Below are 16693 nucleotides of genomic sequence, written 5' to 3' on the forward strand. Positions count from 1 at the left end.
ATTCATTTTTAAATTTTTATTTTATTTTTTTCTTTATTGATTTTTTTCCCTCTTTGTGTTTGCTGCTACTAACCCTGGATTGGATTTGCTGGACTGGACTTGCTTCTTCATCTGGTCTGGTGTGGTTGTGCTCCCCTGTGGTTTGCATTGCCCTATGCACCTCTGCCCTTTTGGTGTTCGGCAGGCATCGGTAAACTGTCCACTGCCGATGGTAAAGCTTTTGCAGACCCCGAGGTGCTACGGCGACTGACGTCATCTGTGAGTTGTGCCCTGGACGAGGCCGCAGCCGCCCTCACCCGGATGAGAGCTGAAAACACACTCAATGCCGGCCAAGCAGACAAGTATGTATCTCGCTCACACCATCAACTCACTGCTTCATAAACAATACCTATGAGCATGCGTGTGTGTCTCTTTGCTGCCTGGAAGTAATTGTGTTGTTGTGAGGGGTGCGTGTGTTCACCTGCCACAGTGGCAGTAATTGTAGCAGTCTGGTTATTTTCAGCCGTAGTTTAGCAGAGGCGTGTTCGGATGGGGATGTCAACGCCGTGCGCAAATTGCTGGATGAGGGCCGGAGCGTCAATGAGCACACGGAGGAAGGGGAGAGCTTGCTGTGTCTCGCCTGCTCGGCTGGCTATTATGAACTTGCACAGGTATGGAAGAGGTTAGATTGGTGTCCAGATTAAGTTCCTGCTAAATACTTAAGGGGCTGTATTCCTTTGACAAGCCTATGAATATATATTTACGTTTTTTTTCTTCTTCTGTTTTCTATTCTTAGGTTTTGTTGGCTATGCATGCCAATGTGGAGGACAGGGGCATCAAGGGGGATATAACACCACTCATGGCTGCTGCCAGTGGAGGTTATGTGGACATTGTCAAACTACTACTTGTCCATGGGGCAGATGTCAATGCCCAGTCCTCTACTGGTAAGACTACTTTAACTTCTCTATTTATAAACCATTTAATGTGACTTCAAAACACACGGTATAATCTCACTTTTGTCTTTCAGGCAACACAGCTTTGACGTATGCATGTGCCGGTGGCTTCGTGGATGTGGTGAAGGTGCTGCTCAAAGAGGGTGCTAACATTGAGGACCACAACGAGAACGGACACACACCTCTCATGGAGGCGGCCAGTGCTGGCCACGTAGAAGTGGCCAGGGTACTATTGGAGTATGGCGCTGGCATCAACACACACTCCAATGAGTTCAAGGAGAGTGCTCTCACACTTGCATGCTACAAAGGTCAGTACTTAAGTATGGAACTTGTATCCCTAGGTTAGTTTTTATGTTGAGGGTTTATTTTTAGAAAGGAATAAATGCGCATTGTCCTTTTACTTTTTTTTTAGTTGTTATGCAATTTAGCGCCCTCGTTACAAAGACTTGGGCTAATACTGTTGTAAAATAAAGCTCTTACATAAGTTCTGTTAGCTATCCTAACAGTCAGCTACTCTTTAAAATTCAGCTGGTTATTTTATTTTTCATTTTAATGAAATGTTTTTTAAAAAAAGTCTACATCTTAAGATCAGTAAAATTGGCGTACTTGCAGTCGACTCTGAACTCATCTAACTTGTTACTTTCCCCCAGTGGCAGGCTACTCCCATAACCTTGTCCAAAGGCCTGTAAAAGATTAATTACATTGATTTTGTTTGTCCTCTGCAGGTCACTTGGATATGGTGCGTTTTCTCTTGGAGGCCGGAGCAGACCAGGAACACAAAACGGATGAGATGCATACGGCACTGATGGAGGCCTGCATGGTAAGCATCTGACCTAAAACCTCACTTCACATTTCACACCTCAAACCACTTGTTATGACTTTGTATTTGTAACTATAAACAGACAGTACATACGTTGAAGTAATCGGCATGGTCAAGAATGAATTGCTTTATATATCTTAGACTCCCTTTTGTGTCTCAGTACAGCTCAAACAAAATAAACTTTAATATTAAATTTGAAAAAAAAAAATAACATCAGAAACATAACAGCGGGTCTTATTCAGTGTCCAAACCCAACAGAGTTCTGCTAATGGTTGGGTACTCGCATGGTTAAGTGGGAGAAAAGTGGACTGAAAGAAGATTTTAATAATTTACACCATCTCCCCTGTGCTAATTGGTTTTTATCTTGTTTGCAGATCAGTCGTGCTAAATAATTGTGGAAGGGGTGTGCAGTTTTCTGTAAACATTAATTGTGCTATTGTCGATGGAAATGTACAGCAATGTTTTTAGATGCCTCTTTCATCAGTCTGCTAAAATGTCACTACTTTCTCGTTTTAAACACTTTTTCAAATTGATGGTTTAAATTCATGTAGCTTGACTAGAAATTGATACGTGTATTTATTCAGGTGCTTATCTCTATATTCTCTGTGTGTCTCGCTGTCCCAGGATGGCCATGTGGAGGTGGCACGGCTGCTGTTGGACAGCGGCGCGCAAGTCAACATGCCAGCTGATTCCTTTGAGTCGCCCCTTACCCTGGCAGCTTGTGGAGGACATGTGGAGCTGGCAGCCTTGCTTATAGAGAGAGGAGCCAACTTGGAGGAGGTATGCAAAGATACACTAAAACAAAATGGAAAAAAATTGTATAGCTGTAGATACATTTGCTGTGAAGATATACTATAAATGCTCCAAACCAAAAAGTGTCGGTCCTTTTTAAACAAAAGTGTTTGCTTCCAAAATTGGAAAACGGCTAATTTTTCACTGTTATCTAAAATGTAAATGACAACATTGATGTAACTGGCTAAATGCAGTTGGATGACAATTTCTATCCACATAAACACAAGTCAGGGTTGTGTCCGTGTAACCTGCGAGTTATTTTCACCCTTATGTTTTCTGATCTGATGATGCTTCTGTTTGTGTCCAGGTTAATGATGAGGGCTACACTCCCCTGATGGAGGCAGCCAGAGAAGGCCATGAGGAGATGGTAGCACTGCTGCTGGCTCAAGGTAGCAGCATTTGTTCTTGCATCTCTGAAACACCATAAAAAAAACAAAAACAACTAACAATTTTGACATGATCACAGTCTGTTATCATTATGTTTTCCCATTTTAGTAGCTGAATATAACAAAACTGGTCTTGCTCTGTCGTCTAGGTGCTAACATCAATGCCCAGACAGAGGAAACCCAGGAGACCGCTTTGACCCTAGCATGTTGTGGAGGCTTTTTAGAAGTGGCTGACTTCCTCATTAAGGCAGGGGCAGACATTGAGCTGGGCTGCTCTACCCCGCTAATGGAAGCTGCACAAGAAGGCCATCTGGAATTGGTGAAGTACCTACTGGCTGCAGGTGGGCAAGGAAGAAGATGCAGCAATGGTAGAAAGAAAAGACACATCAAAAATGTCTTAGACTCTTGAGCTCACACTCCTGTAACTTTTTCTCGTTCAGGAGCAAACGTTCATGCCACGACGGCAACTGGTGATACAGCACTGACGTATGCGTGTGAGAACGGACACACTGATGTGGCAGACGTGCTACTGCAGGCTGGAGCCAATTTGGTACGCCGTACTCTTAAATCCTCTTAGTCACTTATGATTTGCCCTGCTTTAAAAAAAAAAAGTATTTACATTGGTTCAAGTGACAGCGGGGCAAGAAAAGATGTGTAAAAGTTTTTTGTGTGTAAATGTATATTGATTGAACTGAGCATCTTCTATTGTGTGAAGCAAGACCGTGACCTTGTAGAACCTGCACCTACAGCAGCAGTTTTCAAGATGAATACAGATTATAGCCATTTTGTTTAACTTCTGTGTTGAACTCAACAAATCCACTTCATCTTTTTCCTTTAGGAGCATGAGTCTGAAGGGGGACGGACGCCCTTAATGAAGGCAGCGAGGGCAGGGCATCTCTGTACAGTGCAGTTTCTTATCAGCAAAGGTGCGTAACTGAGTAGCTCTTGGATTTAAATACAGGTATTTGAGGGGGGAAAAATGCATATCTAACCTGTAGAGTCAGAGAATTGCCTCTCTTGAAAGGGGAAGTAGATCGTTTATATGGGAGGGTTTTGTTTTGTTTGTTTTTTTCTGCACATCTGTCACTTAATTTATTCACTTCAATTAATCATAGTTTATTTCATTGCATGAAGGTATGAGAAGTTTAAAATTTCACCTGAAAATTGTTTTTTCCACCATTACGCTTAAAGTGTAAGACCAGCAATTGTTATTGTGTCCAGGTTAATGATGAACCACATTATTGAATATCTGGCTGTAGATATGCATTATCATTACTCTTATAATATATACATTTGTCTTTGTCTGTGTTAGGTGCTAATGTGAACAGAGCCACTGCCAATAATGATCACACGGTGGTTTCTCTGGCCTGTGCTGGAGGACATTTGGCTGTGGTGGAGCTGCTGCTGGCGCATGGGGCGGATCCTACTCACAGACTCAAAGTAATGCACCCAGTCTGGATTAACACCAGCTGCTTTAATAACGATTATGCTCATTTGCATGTGTTTAATGATAATGCTGATAGAGAAAAACATGCCATGTTTTTTCTTTGTAGGATGGCTCAACCATGTTGATAGAAGCTGCTAAGGGTGGCCACACCAATGTGGTTTCCTACCTGTTGGATTACCCCAACAACATCCTGTCTGTCCCAGCCCCGGACCTCTCCCAACTCACTCCCCCATCGCAAGATGCCTCTCAGGTATATGCAGCAACATGATACCCCCCCCCCCCCCCCCCTTTTTTTTAATTTTATTTTCTTTTTTAACTAACATTTTTGCAAGCATGGCTGTTTTCTTTCTTTTTTCCATTGCTTTAACACAACATATCCTCTGTCATAACAGGTTCCTCGTGTCCCATTCCAAGCTCTCGCCATGGTAGTGCCCCCTCAGGAGCCAGACAGAACCCCATCAAACATCGCTACGCCCCCTCCCGTCTCTAGTAAAGGTAAACTGTCCTAGGTACCCGCTCGGTATACTTAAAAGGTTCTACTTACAAAGTGCACACTTCACTGAGCTGTAGATATATTTATTTTGCCATTTTTAAATCTCAACATCTTTGATGTGTTTTGTTCAAATCCAGGCGTGTCCAAACAGAGACAAGCAGCCCTTCAGCCCGGTGTCCCCAGCTCTGTTGGCCGGGGACCTGAAGCAGAGCCTCTGCCACCCTTCCACTTGTGCCAGCCCCTAGAGTGCATTGTGGAGGAGACGGAGGGAAAGCTGAATGAACTGGGCCAGAGAATTAGCGCTATTGAGAAAGCCCAGCTAGAGTCGCTAGAACTCATTCAGGGGGAGCCGCTCACCAAAGACAAGATTGAGGAGCTGAAGAAGAGCCGAGAGGAGCAGGTATAATCCATCATCCACTTAAGATCTGGTCTCATTTTGATCTTAAGTTAGGTAGCCTTTAACTTGTAAGCTAATTGACCCTTCAGTGCTCCCCCCCCGTATGCATAGCAACATATCACAAGTTAGTCAAACAAGGATGTGACTCTTCCTTAGGTTCAGAAGAAAAAGAAAATCTTGAAGGAGCTGCAGAAGGTGGAGCGTCAGCTGCAGCTGAAAACACAGCAACAGTTCACCAAAGAGTACATGGAGGCAAAGGGCTTAGAGCAGCAGGAGGCTGGACAGAGCCAGGGTCCGGGCCCGGGGCCTGGATGTGCATCGTCTGTTCCAGTGCCTCTTCTCACCACACCGGGTGCACAAGTACACAGTGGCTCTGACAAGGACGAGGAGACAAGCAAAGATGGGGAACAGGAAGAGCCGGAGGATGACGTCGAAGAGGTGAATTTTTTTGTATTTGTTTTCTTTGTTTGAATAATGTTTGTTCCCTAGCACTGTCCTAACAGATCCGAGAGACTTAATATGCTCTCTGTATTCTTTCAGGAAGAGGAAGATGATGATGATGAAGAGGGCTCAGAGGAAGAACCAGATGGAGAAGAGGATGATTACCCCAAGCTTCCTCAGGTGGACACAATCATGGGTCACAGGGATGGGTCGCAGTCACGACAGCAGCCGCCTCTTCCCCCTTCGCCACAGACCCAGCCCCAGCCGCCTCCTCCCCCTCTTCAGGCAGCCTTCGTTCCTATCCAACCTCTGCCAGACTACAACCCTGCAGACTACCCAGGAAGTACCAGTCCAGAGCTGCAGAGGGTACTAGTAGGGCAGCAGATGTTGGGGCAGCAGCAGGGTCAGCAGCTGGCTGGGTTAAGCCCAGGAATGATACCTCAACAGGCTCCAGATGGGCTCTTGGTAGCTACACCTGCACAGACGCTCACAGACACACTGGACGACATCATGTTAGGCAAGTACTCAGAAGTTTAACTGTTGGGTGTGAGATGCGAGACTGTGCTCTACAAAGTTTTGTTTTTCCTTTTTTTTGGAGGTGGTGCTTACATTTGTTTTTGTTTCTTTCTTGCAGCTGTGAGCAGCCGCGTGCCCATGCTGAACACTACATCTTCACCCACACCCCTTTCCCAGCCGCCCACACAGACGCCCGCAAACATCGCCTCTCCCCCTTCAGTCCTACCCCTTTACCCCTCTGTTGACATAGACGCACATGTAAGCCAGTTTGACATGACAGTATACATATTGTGATAATCCAAGTTAATACATTTATGTAAAAAGTAATATGCCCTGTTAAGAGAGAGTGTTTTCTTCACAGACGGAGAGTAATCATGATACGGCCCTGACGCTGGCGTGTGCAGGAGGACACGAGGAGCTTGTGTCTGTCCTGATTTCACGGGGAGCCAACATTGAGCACCGGGATAAAAAAGGTATCTTAGAAAGATGATTAGTCTTCTGATAGTATGGCAGTCTGGAGGGTTAGAGTTTAATTTTAATTCAAAATAGTTTCATTTAACAAAGGACTCATTATTTCTGTTCTCTACAGGCTTTACGCCGCTGATCCTGGCCGCCACTGCTGGCCATGTAGGCGTGGTTGAGGTACTCCTGGACAAAGGGGGTGATATTGAGGCTCAATCAGAGAGAACCAAAGACACACCCCTCTCCCTGGCCTGCTCTGGGGGACGCCAGGAGGTATAAAACTGTTTCAGTTTACTCTCACAGTCATGACATTCCTATACTCCTGCCGCTAACACCATTATCATCCATGTTGGTAAGGTTGTTGAGTTGCTGCTGCTGCGGGGAGCCAATAAGGAACACCGCAATGTCTCAGACTACACGCCTCTCAGCCTGGCTGCCTCTGGGGGTTATGTCAACATCATCAAAATACTCCTCAATGCTGGTGCCGAGATTAACTCCAGGTGAGCAACAACTGATACCATACATGTAGCATTTTCTCTGTTTTACGCTTCTTTTCTAAAGACTCTATTTCACTCTTTTCAGGACTGGCAGTAAGCTGGGAATCTCTCCTTTGATGCTGGCAGCTATGAACGGTCATGTGCCAGCAGTGAAGCTGTTGCTGGATATGGGTTCAGACATCAATGCCCAGATTGAGACCAACAGAAACACAGCTCTGACCCTAGCCTGCTTTCAGGGGCGGGCTGAGGTCGTCAGTCTGCTGCTAGATCGCAAGGCCAACGTAGAGCATCGTGCTAAGGTGAAGACTCGTGATCACATATAGCAGGACTCTGCTGCCACATTCAGAAAGTCAAATATCTCAGGGAGGTTTCTGAGTCGAGTGCACTGTGAAGTATCTGCAGGGACACCTTAATAAGAGCTGGTTGAATTAGCTTAATAATAAGAGAAGTTATTTAGTGCTTCCTTCATTGCCTTCTTTAGCAAAATGAACATGGTTTAAGAATGGAAATGAGACCACAAAAGAAATCATCTATATATATTTTACTTCAATTACAGATGATCTAAAGGCAGAGTTGAGGAACTAGGAGTAGATGGAACAAAAATCAACCATCACAAGCATTTCACCATTTATGTTCCTGTTTGTTTAAAATCTGAGCAATGAAGTGACATTTTTCTTTGTATGTAAAATGGATTAAACAATCCAATAAGAATAGACTGATTAAACTATTTGGGATGAGTTTTTGGTCCCATTTCAGGACCTGAGTTTCATCATAGCAGACTCAGTCCCGGCACCAGTACACGTTTCTTTTGTTAAATCCTTAAATTCTTCTTTTCCTTATCCTATGATGTTTGTAAAATAGTAAAAAATAATTACAAAAGAAGGTGGGAAGTAATTTTTTGGGACTGGTTGACCCACCAATTATCTTCACCATGGTTGAGCTAGGATTTACTTATTATACTTATATCCATCCTTTTACAGAGCTTGACATAATGGTGTGTGCTGACTACACAACCTGTTTATTATACAACCTTAAGCCCCCTAACTTCTCCCACTGACTCCGTGTCATGTATGAATTATTGGACGATACAAACACTATTTTTATCCTTTCGGGTTACCCTCTTGGCCTTCTTAATAACTGATCGGTTTAAACAGACTGGTCTTACCCCGCTGATGGAGGCAGCATCAGGAGGTTATGCAGAGGTGGGCCGAGTGCTGCTGGACAAAGGCGCCGATGTCAACGCTCCCCCTGTTCCTTCATCCAGAGATACTGCTCTCACCATTGCTGCCGACAAGGGCCACTACAAGTTCTGTGAGCTGCTCATCAACAGGTGAGGACTGTTTTGAGTTAAATCTCACTGTGATTCATCATTTAAGGGAATTGGGTTGAATGCAAGTTTATTTCTTAGTGAAGCAGATGTTTTAAGCCATGCTCTTTCTGTTTTTGTTTTTCTTTCTTGTTTTTGCTTTTAAAAACCAGATGCTTGCCATAAATTGTGTTCTGTCTTCTAACCTCATTAGCAAGGTGGCTTTCATTAACTGATGAAGGCAACAATTCTGTCTTATTTCAGAGGTGCGCATATTGACGTACGAAACAAGAAAGGGAACACTCCCCTCTGGCTGGCAGCGAATGGTGGTCATTTTGACGTGGTCCAGCTCCTGGTGCACGCCAGTGCTGATGTAGATGCTGCTGACAACCGAAAGATCACCCCGCTCATGGCTGCTTTTCGTAAGGTGCGCAGTTGAAGAAGACCTAAGAACGTTGCTTTGTTCTGCTGCACTTTAGGACGACTGCAGTTACTAATTCTTTACTTAAAATTTCAGGGTCACGTGAAGGTGGTGCAGTATCTTGTGAAGGAGGTCAACCAGTTCCCGTCAGATATTGAGTGCATGAGATATATCGCCACCATTGCTGACAAGGTAGGTATTGTTTGCATTTCAGTCAGTAGTCACCTACAGAACCTTTAGAGGAATATGCAGAGCTAAAACTCCAAATGTGACCCTGCAGGAGCTGCTGAAGAAGTGTCACCAGTGCATGGAGACCATTGTCAAAGCTAAAGACCAGCAGGCTGCCGAGGCCAACAAGAACGCTACCATTCTCCTCAAGGAGTTAGACTTGGAGAAGGTAATTTCAGTCACATGTGATAGTGTTTTAGGAGGTAAAAGCATTTTGAATAAAAGGCATAGATAAAAAGAGATTTTATGACTCTTGCAGTCTCGAGAGGAGAGCAAGAAGCAGGCTCTGGCTGCCAAGCGTGAGAAGAGGAAGGAGAAACGCAAGAAGAAGAAGGAGGAGCAGAAGAGGAAACAGGAGGAAGAGGAGGGGCAGAAAACCAAGGAGGAGACATTTGAGATGCAGGAGCAGAAGGAGGATTCCGCTGAAGGTATTGTTTCATTGAAACTTTTAACTCAAAAGTATTTTCATGACTTGGATACATTTTAACTAGAATCTTGTGGCCCGATTCTTCCTAATGCCTGAATTTTACCCTTCGCCTTCCTCAGAAGCAGAGGTTCCAATTGAACCTCCGAGTGCAACTACCACCACCACCATTGGTATATCTGCCACCTCCACCACTTTCACTACAGCTTTTAGTAAGAAGCGAGCGAGTGTGGCCACTACCCCAAGCACCAATCGGAAGAACAAAAAGAACAAGACCAAGGATTCGGTGCCCAATGAACCCATCATATTGCAAGATCCGCAGGTGAGCACTACTCTTTTTAATCTGCCCTGTTTTCATCTCCAGCTTATCCTAAAGATTGAAGAGGGGGAAATGACCAAATGTATGCATTTCTTAACAGGTTGCACTAGCACAGCACAAAGCTGACAAGAACAAGATCCACGGCGAGCCACGGGGTGGGGGTGGGGGAGTGGCAGGCGGCAACAGTGATTCTGACCCCTTGGATAGCACCGACTGTGCCAGTGAGAGCAGCAGCAGTGGGAGCAAGAGTCAGGAGCTCAACTACCTCCCTGACCTCACCTCCTCCGGCACCTCCTCCTCCTCTTCCTCGTCGTCCTCTTCTTCCTCTGCCCCCTCCTCAGGAGCAGTCCAGGCCCTCCTGTCCGGCCCAGAGAAGAGACACAGTTCCCAGACGCAGAGTGACGGCAAAGTGGAAAACAAAGTCACAGTCTCCATCTCAAAACCAACGCAAAAGTGAGTCTCTGATCGAGTGGGCACGTTTGTTGTTTGACATGTACTTTTGTGTGTAACTTTGGATCTTTAGACATAACAACTACTACTTTGTTGCGTCCTATCATGTCTGTAAGCAAACAGTCTGTCTGGTTCCAGAGCTGCAGATGCAAGCGACTCCACCACCAACTCCCTGCCCTCCCCGTTCAAGACCATGGCTCTTCCTGTCACCTCACCCAACAGTAAGCTCAGCCTCACGAGTCCAAAGAGAGGCCAGAAAAGAGAAGAAGGTTGGAAGGAAGTCGTCAGAAGGTCAGTTTATGAGTTTGACTCGACGTGTGCAAATTATCAATAGCAATACTTACTTTTTTGTTCTCCCCATTGTCAAATTTTACTTTTTTCTTTTATTATATTATTATGTATACATCTTAAGGCAAGGCATTGCTTGCACACAAAGCCAATGATTGCATGTTTTTTGATTGAATTAAGAGACAGCTATAGTACAAACATTAATATCATCATTTCACGTGTTCTTTTGAAGATCAAAGAAGCTTTCTGTACCAGCGTCCGTTGTGTCTCGGATCATGGGTCGAGGAGGCTGCAACATAACAGCCATCCAGGATGTGACAGGAGCTCACATTGACGTGGACAAGCAGAAGGACAAGAATGGAGAGAGGATGATCACGATAAGGTAAAAGCAGCACCCTCTGCTGGACTACAAAGCCATTACAGCTAAATTATATCAGATGGACTGGTATATGAAGCCTTTTTATTTATTTTTTTAATTTTTTTTTTTGGGGGGGGGCATGACAAAATACAGATCTGACATTTAATGTGCGAAATATGCAGATTTTCTTTTGCTAGTATTTTCCTCAAGATACTCCCAGTTCACAAAGCGGAGGTGGAAGAGTGAGATATCATATAAGGAGTCTTTGCAAGACATTGCGTTTTTTCAGAATAAAGGCAAGAAGCATATTTTGGGATTGAACGTATGCAAAGCTTGCCTGTATACCTCTACATAGCCTGCAAAACAGCTTTGCCTCTATTGCTACATATGAACATCCATGCTATTTTGAAAGTATGGGTCAGCCTCTTTAATAGGTTTACTGCTCTTTATTCACATCATGGATGCTTAAGGCTGAAATGAAAATGAGTGATTAAAATGACTTACGAAATTGCGGCGAGCTATACTATATTCAGTGTGTAGAGGGAAAATAAGCACATCTAGAAACTTTACTTCCTCTTTGGTGTAGTTTTGCAGCTTAATGTTGTGTATTGAGCTTTTCTGGGTTTGGTGTTTTGTATGAGGTGCAGAACCTAGAGCTACAGTTGGTGGGCAGTTATTTGGCAAAATAATAAATGACATATTTTTAAAACCCTTTTTTTTTGCCAGATTTTTTTTTTTTTTAAGGACATATTTTTGAATAAGCATATTCTGGTGTTTGGTTTCAGAGGAGGCACGGAGTCTACAAGGCATGCAGTCCAGCTGATCAATGCTCTGATCCAGGACCCGGCCAAAGAGCTTGAGGATCTGATTCCCCGGATTCACATCAGAGCACCGGGCTCGAAAACGACCTCAGCTTCCTTCCCCAGTACCACGGGGGCCACCAGTGGTTCAACCACTGGGCCAAAGGCTCTAAGCTCATTGCCCACATCAACAGGCGTCTCGTTCCAGCCTCCCTCATCCTCGTCTTCATCCTCTTCTCAGGCTGGGGGAAAGATCGGGAAAGGGCTGTCGTCAAACGTCAGGCAGCCTTTCCCAGTGTCCCTGTCCCTGGCATACACCCACCCTCAGCTGGCGCTCCTGGCTGCTCAGACCATGCACCAGATCAGGCACCCTCGTCTACCCATGGCGCAGTTTGGTGGCACCTTCTCTCCTGCTGCTAGCACCTGGGGACCTTTCCCCGTGCGCCCTGTGAGTCCCGGCAGTGCTAACAGCTCCCCCAAACACAGCGGAGGATCCAGTAACACAGGACCACAGGCCAGACCCAACTCGAATCACAGTGAACACAGCAGCACCGCAAGCTCAGGAGTCCCAGTCACGACCACCAATACCGCCACCACCAGTGCTCCCAACACATCCGCTGCTATAGCTACACCTCTTACGCCTAACCCTACTCCATATAATCCCCAACAGAGTGTCGCTACGCCTTCCTCTGTCAGAAAACAGCTCTTTGCCCCAGACCCCAAGCCTGCCGGTGTCACACCCGTTTCTGTTTCGTTGCCTTCCAGTGGCAGTAGTACAGTACGAGGCACCGGCTCTCCCGCACATCACAGTTCCACTACAACTACGGCAAATGCTCCTCAGCAGCCAGTGGGACCCATTTCACAGCCCCCCATCCAGCCAGTTAAAACAGAGCCCAGTGCTGCTCCCCCTGCTGGAAAAGACAAGTCGTCTCTGCCCGTAGAGAGCCAGCCCGCTGCTGTCAGCGAGAGCGGCAACTCTGTGAGTTTCGCGGCCCCTGCCATGTCCTTAGCGCCAAAGCCAGAACCCCGCCAGCAGTTACCTCCCCCTCCCTCCTCTGTACCATCCACAGATGTTCCACAGCCTCACCTCAACCCACAGCCCAGTTCTCACCTACCCACAGCACCTGCTGCTGTTTTCTCGCACAACGTCGTGCACCCCAACAACACAGTACCCCACTTCTCAGCACCTGCGCCCAGAGTCTCCCATCGTATGCAGCCACCAGGGCCTTATTATTCCCTTTCTGAGCAGCAGCAGCAAACACAGCAGCAGCAACAGTCTGTATTTGTACCCTTCAGCACTCACCAAGAAGTCCCAAAACAAACCCAAAACCCAACTTCCCAGCCAACAAGTTTGCCTCCACAAGCTCAGACCCAAGCTCAAGCCCAGATCCCAGGCTCCCTTCAGGTCTCTGGTAATCTTGGAATGATGAACGGTTCTCAAATGCAGCATGTCGCCAGTGCAGGCAAGCCTCAGCAGATGCACGCCAACCTCGGTCATACAGGTCTCTTCAGTTTCAGCAGCATCTTTGATAACAGCAACCAGGTAGGCGTAAATAAATCTTCACAACTACAACTTTACTTGACCGTGCATTTACTTTGGTAAGGGCACCATTCAGCTGGATTGTGATAGTAATCAGTTGTGCTTGCCTTAGCAGGTGGGAAACAATCCAGTGTGGGGTGCATGCCATTTGCCTACTCGATCACCCCCAGAGCAGTCTTTCTCGGCTCAGCAAGCGTACATGAGCATGGGCCAGATGGAGAATATGATGCCCCCACCTCCTCCAGACAGCTCAAAAGCCCCTGGCTACCGTTCCACCACCCAGAGGATGGTCAACAGCCCCATCGGTATGGCTGCATTTTTGTTTAATTCCAGTTCTTTGGGTTTAATAATCAAAATAATTATCAGAATAATTTCAGGAGAAATAAAGAAGGTGGTGATTACAGTACACATGCAACCGGATGTGGTGAATCTATGTTGACATGTAAGGTCTTATTTATATTTAGTACTGTAAAGCTGACAGTCTCCTTCTATTGTCTGTGTCCTTAGCGTTGCCTAACTTTGCCACCGGGATCTCTGGCAGTGCTGTTTTTCTACCTGGTCATACAGCTGGCACACCCTCATTCAGCAGACAGCACTTTTCCCCCCACCCATGGAGTGCATCCACATCAGGTACCAGGCTCACAGACCGCTTCTCTTTAATTCTTTTACATTTTAGGCCTTAAATGTACCCCTGACCCCTTTTATAATCCCTTTAACATTAATTTAATATTAGAGAGTTTAATAGCATTTTTCCATGCTTGTTTAAAAACAAAAACAAATCAGTCTCTTAAAAATTATTTGGAAGTGCTCTAACCTAGGCTTTGTCTTTTCCCACCAGGTGAATCTCCTGTCCCACCTCCCTCCACGGTGTCCTCCTCTGCCCTTTCCACCTCAGCGGTTGCTTCACCTCCTCAGCCTAAGCCAGGCAGCTCCTCGCAACAGGACCGGAAGGTTCCCCCACCCATCGGCACAGAGCGGTTGGCCAGGATCAGACAGACGGGGTCTGTAAACCCACCTCTGCTCACAACCAGCTACACGGCATCAGTTGGACAGGGAGGCATTTGGTCATTCGGGGTTGGCAGTGGTTCAGGTAAGAGCAAATTGGGCCCATGTGAGAGTTGAACACAGCCATATACAGAAATGGGTTCTCAGTAACTTTGGCGTCCAGCGATAAAACCGCCTTGTGTTGTTTTGGTACAGAGGCCATGTCTGGTTGGTCCCAGCCCTTGATGAACAGCCACATGATGCACCCGCAGATGCACGCGGAGCAATCGGCCTTCTCTCAGCACCAGCCCATGGAGCAGGACGACACGGGCATCGCAAACCCTGCTAACAACTACCACCAGCCGCAGCATTTGCCCAACAGTTACATGGATTTCCCAAAGGTAACTCAGAGTAACAGCTCTGACGGACTTTCAATGCCCATTTGTCTGTGTACTTGTGTTTTAACGGCTATCTGTGTCCATTTTGTCCAGGGGATGCCAATGTCTATGTATGGAGGAACCATGCTGCCCCCTCATCCTACCATGGCAGAAGGCCCAGGGGGGCCGATGTACAATGGTTTGCACGCTGGTCACGCTGGTGACCCTGCATGGAGCCCCATCATTAAAGTGGTCCCAAACAATGCAGATAACTCTGACCCACAACAGCAGGTAAAGTTGGCCTTTATTAAAATCAGACTTGCGACACTTGTGCAGATTTATGCCGTTTTATAAGGAGCAGCATTTGACTAATAACCCCCCTGACCTTTCTCCTCTCTCCTTCAGGTGTGGACCGGTACCTGGGCACCTCATGTGGGCAATGTGCACCTGAACCATGTCAATTAGACGGCATCCTACAGCAATCAAACACACACAGCATGACCCACAGTGCAAACATGTAATACCAACTGACCGACACGACCGAATAAGACGACGAAAAAATTAACGCGTAAACTTTTAAACTTTAGTAGAGACCTGAAATGCAGAGTAAAGGTTGAAGAATTGGAAGTTCTCTTTGACGCCATTCTTTGATGTGCCTATCTAACGAGGAAAGAGGAAATTGGGCCAGAGCTGTTATCAGTGTCCCAATGATGCAAACACACACACGCGCGCGATCACCTGTTCAACAGGATCCATTCTCTGCGTAGTTTAGCGATTTTTGACTTTAAACCCGCGTACACCGTTCTTGGGCTGCGGGGTGGGGTGGGGGGGGGCTCAACATGAAGTAGCTATTTAAACTTGGCCCAGAACTAGATGATGATTACCTGAAGAGCGAAATCAGAACCTTTTAGAGTGGTAAATACATGTATAATTGTTTACATACTAAAAAGGGTTAAAATGAGAGTAAATTTCATGTCGTATAGTGGCTCTACTTTATGTAGCCTGTATTAATGTGAAATATTTACCTTAATATTCAATAAAAAGATTGAAAAATATTTGTGCTGAAGCTTTTTTGTTTATCTTTGTTGATGCATATGACTCCTGAGTCTTCAGTTAAGTTTTGTTTTTTTTTTTGTTTTTTTATCCACTAGATTTTGATTTTTTTATTCCTCTTTGGGCTCAAGCTTCCTGACTGCATGATTTCTTAGGCAGACATTAAAGTATTTCATTCTAAGTGCTTCACTGAGGGGGAAAAGTGATTTCATGTTTGAGAATCAGTGAAGGTTGTACAATACTGCCACTCAGTGGTAAGAGTGGGGTTTATTTTGTGAAAAATTGAGAGCTATGTGAAAATCCCAATATACCGCGTAGCTTTCCTCCCTATAGCAAACAATTTGTGATTTAAAATAAAATGTGGCACCTGAAGATTCGTTTAGATTTAATGTGTAGCTGTTTCATTGATGCATTGTACAGCACATAAGGAATGTGCCACTGGAAAGTGAAACCTCACATTCAGGAAAATTAGAACGTCCAGCAGTTGCTACAAATATTTATTAAGCCACTTTTTTTTTTTTTAAATATGGGATTCAATTTCAAGTAATTACAAGTCATGACATTTTAATTATCAAAATGGAACCATCCTGCTGTGTATATAGAACCTCAATCTTGATTGTTTGTGGTAAGTATCCAGTTACATCACTGGACAGTAAATGACCTAAATTGAATTTAACATCCGCTGAACTTTATTCTAAAACAAATCTGACTTTTTAATTTCTGTTAAAGTTAAAAAAACTGCACATTTAACACACCTGCAAATAGGTGGGGGGAGAGTTTAGCTTTGAGTTGAAAGTTGTGCATTGAGAAGCTGCAATAAAGTGTACTCTAAAGTAAAAAGAAAAAGCGCAATTATATCTAAAGAAAAAGCACTTACTGCGCACAATCAGATATTGGATCATAATATTGCTGCAGCTGGGTATGCTTTTAAATACTTGTATACTAAAATACTTGAATATCTG

The 16693-nt window shown here is 45.1% G+C and overlaps 1 protein-coding gene across 6 annotated transcripts in view; it reads left to right on the forward strand.

Annotated features, from left to right (window-relative positions):
* ankhd1 (ankyrin repeat and KH domain containing 1) overlaps window positions 1–15733 on the forward strand; it is a 32936-nt gene extending 17203 nt beyond the window's left edge. The window contains exons 3-39 of one of the 6 annotated variants that reach the window (XM_086310227.1): window positions 185–341; window positions 488–650; window positions 776–923; window positions 1007–1240; window positions 1658–1752; window positions 2377–2532; window positions 2852–2933; window positions 3080–3271; window positions 3371–3480; window positions 3769–3856; window positions 4243–4370; window positions 4484–4627; window positions 4770–4872; window positions 5008–5270; window positions 5424–5705; window positions 5808–6225; window positions 6343–6482; window positions 6586–6697; window positions 6814–6959; window positions 7044–7186; window positions 7269–7482; window positions 8338–8513; window positions 8754–8916; window positions 9007–9102; window positions 9191–9307; window positions 9398–9566; window positions 9685–9884; window positions 9982–10334; window positions 10470–10622; window positions 10852–11001; window positions 11763–13320; window positions 13430–13622; window positions 13825–13947; window positions 14156–14407; window positions 14518–14702; window positions 14793–14969; window positions 15084–15733. In XM_086310227.1, the coding sequence (XP_086166353.1) occupies window positions 185–341; window positions 488–650; window positions 776–923; window positions 1007–1240; window positions 1658–1752; window positions 2377–2532; window positions 2852–2933; window positions 3080–3271; window positions 3371–3480; window positions 3769–3856; window positions 4243–4370; window positions 4484–4627; window positions 4770–4872; window positions 5008–5270; window positions 5424–5705; window positions 5808–6225; window positions 6343–6482; window positions 6586–6697; window positions 6814–6959; window positions 7044–7186; window positions 7269–7482; window positions 8338–8513; window positions 8754–8916; window positions 9007–9102; window positions 9191–9307; window positions 9398–9566; window positions 9685–9884; window positions 9982–10334; window positions 10470–10622; window positions 10852–11001; window positions 11763–13320; window positions 13430–13622; window positions 13825–13947; window positions 14156–14407; window positions 14518–14702; window positions 14793–14969; window positions 15084–15143 (7643 nt within the window). In that variant the 3' untranslated portion in view covers window positions 15144–15733. The remainder of the gene's footprint in view (window positions 1–184; window positions 342–487; window positions 651–775; window positions 924–1006; window positions 1241–1657; window positions 1753–2376; window positions 2533–2851; window positions 2934–3079; window positions 3272–3370; window positions 3481–3768; window positions 3857–4242; window positions 4371–4483; window positions 4628–4769; window positions 4873–5007; window positions 5271–5423; window positions 5706–5807; window positions 6226–6342; window positions 6483–6585; window positions 6698–6813; window positions 6960–7043; window positions 7187–7268; window positions 7483–8337; window positions 8514–8753; window positions 8917–9006; window positions 9103–9190; window positions 9308–9397; window positions 9567–9684; window positions 9885–9981; window positions 10335–10469; window positions 10623–10851; window positions 11002–11762; window positions 13321–13429; window positions 13623–13824; window positions 13948–14155; window positions 14408–14517; window positions 14703–14792; window positions 14970–15083) is intronic. The other 5 variants (XM_086310235.1, XM_086310243.1, XM_086310268.1 and 2 more) reach the window with 5 other exon arrangements.
* Window positions 15734–16693: the final 960 nt, after the last annotated feature.

This window comes from Aulonocara sp. 'chitande type north' Nkhata Bay, linkage group LG2 (assembly GCF_057382095.1).
Source record: "Aulonocara sp. 'chitande type north' Nkhata Bay isolate Kocher_YH1m ecotype deep benthic linkage group LG2, A_spYH_male_GT1.1, whole genome shotgun sequence".
Taxonomy (NCBI): Eukaryota; Metazoa; Chordata; class Actinopteri; order Cichliformes; family Cichlidae; genus Aulonocara; species Aulonocara sp. 'chitande type north' Nkhata Bay.